The following is an 8939-nucleotide window of genomic DNA, read 5'->3' as shown; positions in this document are numbered from 1 at the left end:
TAAGGATCTTAAAGGGGTTGTCTCACTTCAGTAAGTTAAAAACCAACCAAGTGGAATATTGTATCAAAAAATATCATTTATTATAAAATGTAAAAAATGGAGAACAACGGGATGTTGTAATACAGTACACGGAGAAGCACAGGGTAAGTCAATTCAAAAAGGAGCACCATGAAACTGCGCAGGATAATGCGCAGTAAGATACGATTAAAGAGTGGGGCTAAAGCTAAGACTCTGGGAACCCAAAAAGATATCACATATAGTAGTCACCCCAATAGGGGTATGGTACACACGGCACCACAGACAATAGGTGAACCCGAAGTCGTAGCTAGCATACACAGGTAGTATAGGCGTCACAGTCAGTCCAATATAATAGTTGGATAATAACTAGGCTTGAGATAGAAATAATACAATTAGTTAGCGCCTGAGTGTATGGGACCTAGCAAGAACACATACAAGGAAACCCCACGTGTAATCTAACACATGCTAAATGCGGACCGTACCTGAAGACATGGTGACATGGTCATTATAGCTGTCTTAGTTGACAGAGCTGCCTTGTTGTAGGTTATCACTTCAGTAAGTGGCATTTATCATGTAGAGAAAGTTAATAGGAGCAACCTACTAATGTATTGTTATTATCCATATTGCTTCCTTTGCTGACTGGATTCATTTTTCCATCACATTATACACTGCTCGTTTCCATGGTTACAGACCACCCTGTAATCTATCAGTGGTGGTCGTGCTTGCACACTATAGGCCAAAGCATCAGCCTCTCTTGTGGCCGGGAGCATGGGAGCACACATAGGCTAGTGCAAGCACGACCACCACTGATGGTCTGCAGGGTGGTCGTAACCAGGGAAACGAGCAGTGTATAATGTGATGGAAAAATGAATCCAGCTAGCAAGGAAGCAATATGGATAATAACAATATATTAGTAAGTGGCTCGTATTAACTTTCTCAACATGATAAATTCAACTTACTGAAGACTACGTTCCCTTGATCATGGGGGTCCCAGCAGTCAGACCCCCACTAATCAGACACTTATCACCTGTCGTGTCATAGCTGTTTCACCTTTTCACATTCTCTATCCTTAAAGGGTTTCTTTGGGTGTAAAAAAAAATGTTTATAAAAATAAAAAATCTAGCCCAAAATATGTGTCAGGCTAAAATAGAAATGCTTGCTTGTTAAAGGGCTTGTGTCCACTTATGTGTCCATAACTAAGTGATCCATGGGGGTCTGAACGCTGGAGCCCCCTCTGATCCCCCTTTTTGACTGAGTGGCAGGTCGAGCATATGCCCTGCCTCTCCATCCAATCTCTATGGGGTTGCCAGAGATGGCGGAGTACAGCGCTGGCTATTTCCAGTGCTCCCAAAGAGAATGAATAGAGCAGCAGGGCATATGTGTAGCCTCTCACACCATAAAAAAGGGGAACAGGACCCATTCCTGGGATCAGTGGAGACCCCACTATTCGTGGAGAGGATAACTTGAATACCTGCCCAAACCCTTTAAATTCTCCACCACTCCACCACCAGTATCTCTTTACATGGCACCAGTGATGTCTATAAATACAGAATATCATCATTGCAGCCATGTTAACGATATGCATCAATACTGGAGAATATGACGCACTGTGCAGAATTTTTCGGACATAAGTCCAACCCCCTTTGCAGGTCATAACCTTTAACAAAGCCCAAGCAAACGTGCTAGAGGAGCAACGTGAGCAAAGGGCACAAACAGAGGGTCATAACTGAAACAGAGGCATTAGGGTCACCTGAGGCAGGGTACTAGTGTGGATCCTGGAGCAGGGGTAACTGGAGAAGCAGCAATATTAGTGATGCATTTATAGCGGGGGCATGTGGAGCTGGGGCACTTATGGGGGTGCACCTAAACCAGAGGCATTAGGGTCACCTGAGGCAGGGTAATAGTGGGGATCCTGGAGCAGCTGCAGGGGTCTTAGGGGGGCAACTGGAGAAGATTCAATATTAGGGGTGCTTTTAGAGAGGGGGCACCTAAAGCAGAGGCATTGGGGGGGGGACCTAGGGAAGTGAACTTTGCAGAGAGCAGCACACATACACAGATCTGTGTCTGCTATAAACAAATCCCCTATTTCCTCCTTACATTCTCCTACAGCTCACTACAGCCCAGCACCATAGAGGAGTCCTTCTCTCCAGCAGCCACAGTTTCCTGACAGCAGGAAGGGCAGGAGGAGCTAGACACCTTCTCTCCTCCTTCATAGCCAGCAGCCTGGGAAGCTTAGAAGATACTGTGGGGCCTCCTGTACAGTGTACACCAGTAGGAGGCTGTATCACTCCTCCATCCAGGGCCGTCTTTAATATTGTTTGGACCCCGGGCAAGAGGCAGAACACAAGTGCCACTGCCGCATTCATGGGTCCATACTTTATTAACTAAGTAGCAGGACATGTAGGGCATACATGGGGGATCTCGCTGCAATTGGACAGCGCCTGGCTGTAGCGCTGTCCAATTGCAACTCGCCTTCTCCCTGGCTGTGATGTTCTGCGCTGCGATTGGACAGCGTTACAGCCAGGGAGAAGGAACGCCCAGGGAGAAAAGCTGATGTCTCCTCCCTGGTGTTCTGATGCTGTTACTTAGCATACAGCGCGGGAGAATGTAATGGGGGCCACAGCGGCGCAATGGAACGGCACCCAGAAATAATAGTAAGTGCAGGGAGATCCCCCATGTATGCCCTATATGTCCTGCTACTTAGTTAATAAAGTATGGACCCATGAAAGGTCCTCCAGTGGCCAGCGGGGCTCAAGAGGCAGCTCTTCCATCTTATCTCAGGTGCAGGAGACTGGGGGCACACCGAGGAATCCCCCGCCTCCCCGGTGGGCCAGTCCGAGCCTGGATATTAGATGGACAGATATGAGATAGACAGATATGAGATAGATAGATAGATAGATAGATAGATATGTAAATAGATAGCATAGTAATATAGTATATAAGGCTGAGAAAAGAGATCTTTCCATCAAGTCCAGCCTTTTATCCTGCAAGTAGATCCAGAGGAAGACTAAAAATAGAAGATAGATAGAGATAGAAGATAGATAGAGATAGAAGATAGATAGAAATAGAAGATAGATAGAAATAGAAGATAGATAGAGATAGAAGATAGATAGAAATAGAAGATAGATAGAGATAGAAGATAGATAGAGCTAGATAGACAGACAGCCACACAGATAAGCAGACACTTCTACCAGTTTAGTTTGATTCTAGCCATATAGTCAGCTTTGCATGCTCTTTGAGCAGATGCATTATTACAGGGCTCCTTCACCCATCTATACAGCTTCTCTGATTGTAACAGCAATGAGAAAACCCTTGGAAGGGTTAACCTTGTTCAGGAAAAATGAACTTTCTACAGCTCTGAAGCAATGGTAGCCAATGAAGCAGCATCCTGCATAGCACTGGCATGGTGAAGGATTCAACCTTTCCAGCACCAATAACTGATTTTTGCAGGGATATGGTGCTGTCGGATTTAACCCTTCCACTCCCCTGCCTGCTTACAGAGGAGGGAGCCAGACTTAATTGTTGGAAGTGAAAATTTAATTTGGAAATAGGTGTTCTTTTCCCCTGTGCCTTGTGGGTTTCATTGCTTTTGGATCACAAACTGCAATGTAAAGTCCAGTGTGCATATACCAGTATAAGTGAAGCAGGGCGGGCTGCGTTACTTCAAGCTGAGTCTAATTACAATAAAAGTGCAGATCTTTTCTCCAGACACAGCTAGCACGACTGGTCTGAGGAGCCTGCCTTGTTCCTTCATCTGGAAGCATTTCCATCTGCGCAGAGCATTGCTCCAAAGTAGCCTGCTATTCTACTGTACTGCGAAGAGGAGGAAGAATACCCCACTTTGGAGATTTTATGTGCATTACTGTCTTGCGTCTGGTTGCACCCACCACAGTCATGCCTGCTAAGCTCCTTGTGCTTTTCCTCTTATTATCAGTTCTCCAAGCCTGGTAAGTCATCATGGAAATGTATTGAGATGCTGTGTTTTGTGGTGATGATGGTATTGCACTGCTATAGAAACACTTGTCTGTTCCCTTTCCCTGCTGTTTCCCCACATTTACACCATTCCTCATCCAGAGCCTCCTGATGAAAGTGATTGATTGCTCTCATATTAGGGAGGAAATGAAGCTGAGACGACTGATAGTACAGCTGCCCTGATGCTGTGTCTCTAACAGGAAAGTTCTCCTAGATTAGTGCATAAAATAGATTTGCTTCTAACAAGGATCACAGGAGAAATATTCATGGATGGCTAGAAAAGACTGACATTTGGTTCTGTTTGTATCCCCCCATGCATGCAAAATGTCAAGATCCTGCCTTTCCAGAAGTAAAGAAACTGAAATTCACATGTATGTATTTCATGGTGCTGATGGAGAATTACAGGACTCCTCCATCCCTCATTAAAATTATGGATTTTAGGTCCTCTTCACACCTGATACCTGAAAGCAGCAAGATGCTTCCCTTCCTGGAACAGTGGTGACCACCGTCCTCTGTCGTTGGAAGGGTTAATCTTGTTCCAGAAGAATGAACTTCTACAGCTCAGAAAGCAATGGTAGATAATGAGGCAGCATCGTGCCCAGCACTGGCATGGTGAGGTCCTGTATTTCCCCTTATGAGAAGATGATGGGATTCAACATTTAAAGCCACAAGAACTGATGTCTGCTCCTGCTTTTTTTTTTTTGTATTCTAGATAGCTTTGGCTTGTGAACTGAACGGAGCCGTCAGACTCATGACCATTATGCAGTGTTGTACCTCTCCGAAGGTTTCCTAGACTGTCATCTGTTGGAATATGTAGATTTCAGTCTCAGGATTGTCATCCCCTGGGATTTACGTCCGTCAACTTCTGCTCGCACAGTATCCAGTCATGGCTCTCATATTCCATCACTCCGCCTCGATTCTTAAGGATCCTTCGCCCAACTGCAAATACAGCAAGTACTGAATGACGGAGTCAAATGAGCTGCAACCTGAGTCGGAGTCTCTTTCTACGGTACATGCAGATTGTACTTATTGACTGCGTTTTCTCCTGCTATTGGGATGCTCTTTTCAGAGATTCAGCCTTGCTGGATAAGTGCACATGTTGCCACTAGATTCCTCGGATGCAGGAATATGGTGCTGGTGGATTTAAACCCTTACACTTCCATACCTGCTTACAGTGGAGGGAGTCAGACTTCATCGCCTGTTGGAAGTGAAGATTTGATTTGGAAATAGGTGTTCTTCAACCCCTGTGCCTTGTGGGTTTCATTGCTTTCGGATCACAAACTGCAATCTAAAATCCATTTTGCATATAATAATAATATTAATAATCTTTATTTATATAGCACCAACATATTCTGCAGCGCTTTACAATCAGAGTCATATACTAGTATAAGTGAAGCAGGACGGGCTGCGTTACTTCAAGCTGAGTCTAATTACAGTAAAAGTGCAGATCTTTTCTCCAGACACAGCTAGCACGACTGGTCTGAGGAGCCTGCCTTGTTGCTTCTTCTCCATCAGCGCAGAGCATTGCTCCAAACTAACCGGCTATTCTACTGTACTGCGAAGAGGAGGACCAAGCTAACGCTGTGGAGATTGTATGTGCATTGCTTGCCATCCTTATTACTCGATCGCACCTGGTTGCACCCACCACAGTCATGCCTGCTAAGCTCCTTGTGCTTTTCCTCTTATTGTCAGTTTTCCAAGTCTGGTAAGTCGTCATGGAAATGTATTGAGATGCTGTGTTTTGTGGTGATGATGCTATAGAAACACTTGTCTGTTCCCTTTCCCTGCTGTTTCCCCACATTTACACCATTCCTCATCCAGAGCCTCCTTGACGAAAGTGATTGATTGCTCTCATATTAGGGAGATAATTAAGCTGAGACGACTGATAGTACAGCTGCCCTGATGCTGTGTCTCAAACAGGAAAGTTCTCCTAGATTAGAGCAGAACACATTCGCTACCAGCAAGGAGGAAAACAGATTTCTTCAATCAATGCATTTTATGTGCCTGGTATAGCAGCACATCCGTGACACCTACCTGTTGCAGCATTGCCTTCTCCTTCAATATATTATTGTCCTATTGGGTTGTGTCCTGTGTTCTCCTACGTTGGGATACTGACTTAAACTACTGAATAATGCTATGTGCCTTGTATTGCACGATCAGCCAGTGTTAAGTGGATACAGCCATGGTATTTACAGTTTTAATATCTGGGATTGCTTGAGTTTTACACTTGTCTTTATGATTTAAAGTGTTCAATAAGTGAGAACTCTCCAACTGTGTCCAGTAAAAAACAAACAAAAAAAAAAAACATGGAGCAATTGAGATGGAAAGCAGGATAGTGGGTACGGGGGGGGATCCAACTGGGCACTATGTACTGAAAAACGGTCAAAATACAACTTGACATACTTTTTCCCCTTGAAAACTGGACTGAAAATATGACTGAATGTGAAGAATGCCCTAGAGGTCTTGTGTCTCGGTATTGCTGACTCTTAGGCTCCAATAAATTTTTCCTGTAAGGACTATGAAAGGCATATTAATTCTTTATCATACACTGGTTCCAACTCAGCTCTGTTACATGTAATTGTGCCTAAGAGCATTGTAAATGTGATGGTCTATCCTTGCTCTTGTCAAATGTGCAGCTTCCACATTGGCCTCTAAAATATTTTAGGAAAATATGTGTAGTGTTGCAAGATTTGCATTATTATTATTATTATTATTATTATTATTATTATTAATATACATTATTAAAGAGTTGTTTACAAACATATAAAAATGTTATAATAACAGTTTTTCACTTTGCCACGTATAAATTAGCTCTATGAAGGCCAAAAAAACAAGACAAAAAACAAGTTTTACTGTTCCCATAGGTATATAGACAGATTAAAAATAGCAGGAACAACATTTTTTTTTCTATTTCAATGGATCCAATATTCTGCTAACTTGTGTTAATAGGTCTTGACATGGACATATTCTAATGGAGGTATTTGGCTTCTGATTTATGACGGTATCACATTTAATTCAATATATTATTTACCTAGCTTAAAACAGTAAAACTATTGTACCTGCAATAGCTTACCATGTTCAGAAAGTCTACCTATTTATTTGAAATGAATTTAATTTGGAATTTATTTTACTGAAACTCCTACCTTGTTGAATTGTATTACTGCAGCTCCAGGAAAATTGAAGATGATGAATATGAAGATGTAACATTCAACCAAAAATGGGTGCTTTCTCCCAAAACACAAGACACAGATGTCACACTGATCCTGAACAAGTTGATGAAAGAATATGATAAGAAACTGAGACCTGATATCGGAGGTGAGTTGTATTTCATATTATGTTACAGCATCAATATGGATAGCTAAGGGTGCAGTGAATAGATGCTGCTTCTAACAATCTATCTACACCTATGTCTGTATCTGTCTATATGCAGAGAGAATCAGCACTTGACTAGGGTTCTAAGCTCTGCTAAAGAACATGTATTCATGAGTGGGCTGGAGTAATGAACATTCACAACAATTAGCAAAATAACATACATTACAAATATCAAGTTATTAACACAACATAGGGTTACTGATACTTGGTATGATAATGGTACTGTTATCAGTAGAAACTGTATGTACAGAGCTAGGCATATATTTAAATAATATATTGAAAATCACAGTCATGGAATTAACTTATATTAATTCCTTGAACCTTGAGGATTTTTCGTTTTTGAGTTTTCATTTTTGACTCCCTGCCTTTCTGGAACCATACATATATTTTTTTTTTTGTTCACGCAGCCATATGAGGGCTTGTTTTTTTACAGAACAAGTTGTACTTACTAATGGCACCATTTAATACTGCATACAATGTAGTGGGAGGCTGGAAAAAAATAATGGGGTGGAATTAGAAAATAACACAATTCTTCCATAGTTTTTCCGCCATTCCCTATGCAGTAAAAGTCACATGTTATCATCATTCTCATGGTCAGTATGCTTACAATGATACCACATACAGTATATACATTTTTTTTGTGTGATTTAATACTAAAAAAAATAAAAAACTTTGAAAAAAATATATTTTTTCTTTTCATTACCATATTTTCATCCCAAAAACCTTTTTTATGGTTATTAATATGGATTATTAATATATCGTTTGTCAAGTTAGTGCAAGTGCCAGTTGTAGTTCACAATAATTTTTTTAGTTAGGTATATGGAGCTGTGTGAGGCACATTTTTTGTTGTGTTATCTGTAGTTTTTGTGGATATCATTTTGGCATGTGTATGACTATTTCAATCACTTTTTTATTAAATTTTTTGGCTGGAGGTGACGCAAGGAAAAAAATAGTGAATTGACCATTTCGATTTTTTTCCATTCACCATATCTGATGAATATTTTTTTTTTTTTTTAAACTTTATTACTTTCTTTTTTTGCTTTTTAAAGTCACCCAAAATGACAAAATATTTATAAACAATTATTAGATTGCCACTCCTATTCAGTATTGAAAATAGAACCGTTACTCAATATAGAATTTAGTATACCTCAATGCAGTGCTACCTCCTACATCCCTGTATTGGAATATACCTGTGATAGGCATGAGAGCGTCCAGGCTGCTTCAGCCTATCATTACCAGGCAACAGCTTCCCCAGTCCAAGTGAGTGGAAGCCGTTACTGGCATGGGAACGCATCGCTCACACCTTTTCACCACTGAAAAACCATGGTCACATTATTAAATGACTGCTGTATGAAACTGAGTGAGTGTCTGCTGCATGAAACCGTTGAAAACTGGCAGCTATGGCACCTGCTCTGCTTGAAAATGGGCAGCATATTTAAAGTGATGAGTTCTGTCATACATGTAGCATAGTTAAAGGGGTGTCTCACTTCAGCAACTGCCATTTATCATGTAGAGAAAGTGTCACGGCTGAGGATGGGGAAAACCCTCAGCCGTGCAATGCCGGAAGATGGTCGCTG

The 8939-nt window shown here is 41.5% G+C and overlaps 1 protein-coding gene across 4 annotated transcripts in view; it reads left to right on the top strand.

Moving 5' to 3' along the window:
- Positions 1–3912: 3912 nt before the first annotated feature.
- Positions 3913–8939, top strand: part of GABRG3 (gamma-aminobutyric acid type A receptor subunit gamma3) — a 1148957-nt gene continuing 1143930 nt past the window's right edge. For 3 of the 4 annotated variants that reach the window (XM_044286710.1, XM_044286709.1, XM_044286712.1), the window contains exons 1-2: positions 3913–3965; positions 7157–7305. In XM_044286710.1, coding sequence (XP_044142645.1) covers positions 3913–3965; positions 7157–7305 — 202 coding nt within the window. Of the gene's footprint in view, positions 3966–5642; positions 5696–7156; positions 7306–8939 lie in introns of those variants that run through there. The other variant, XM_044286711.1, reaches the window with a different exon arrangement.

This window comes from Bufo gargarizans, chromosome 3 (genome assembly GCF_014858855.1).
Source record: "Bufo gargarizans isolate SCDJY-AF-19 chromosome 3, ASM1485885v1, whole genome shotgun sequence".
NCBI classification, from domain to species: domain Eukaryota; kingdom Metazoa; phylum Chordata; class Amphibia; order Anura; family Bufonidae; genus Bufo; species Bufo gargarizans.
This window is presented reverse-complemented; position numbering and strand designations above follow the sequence as displayed.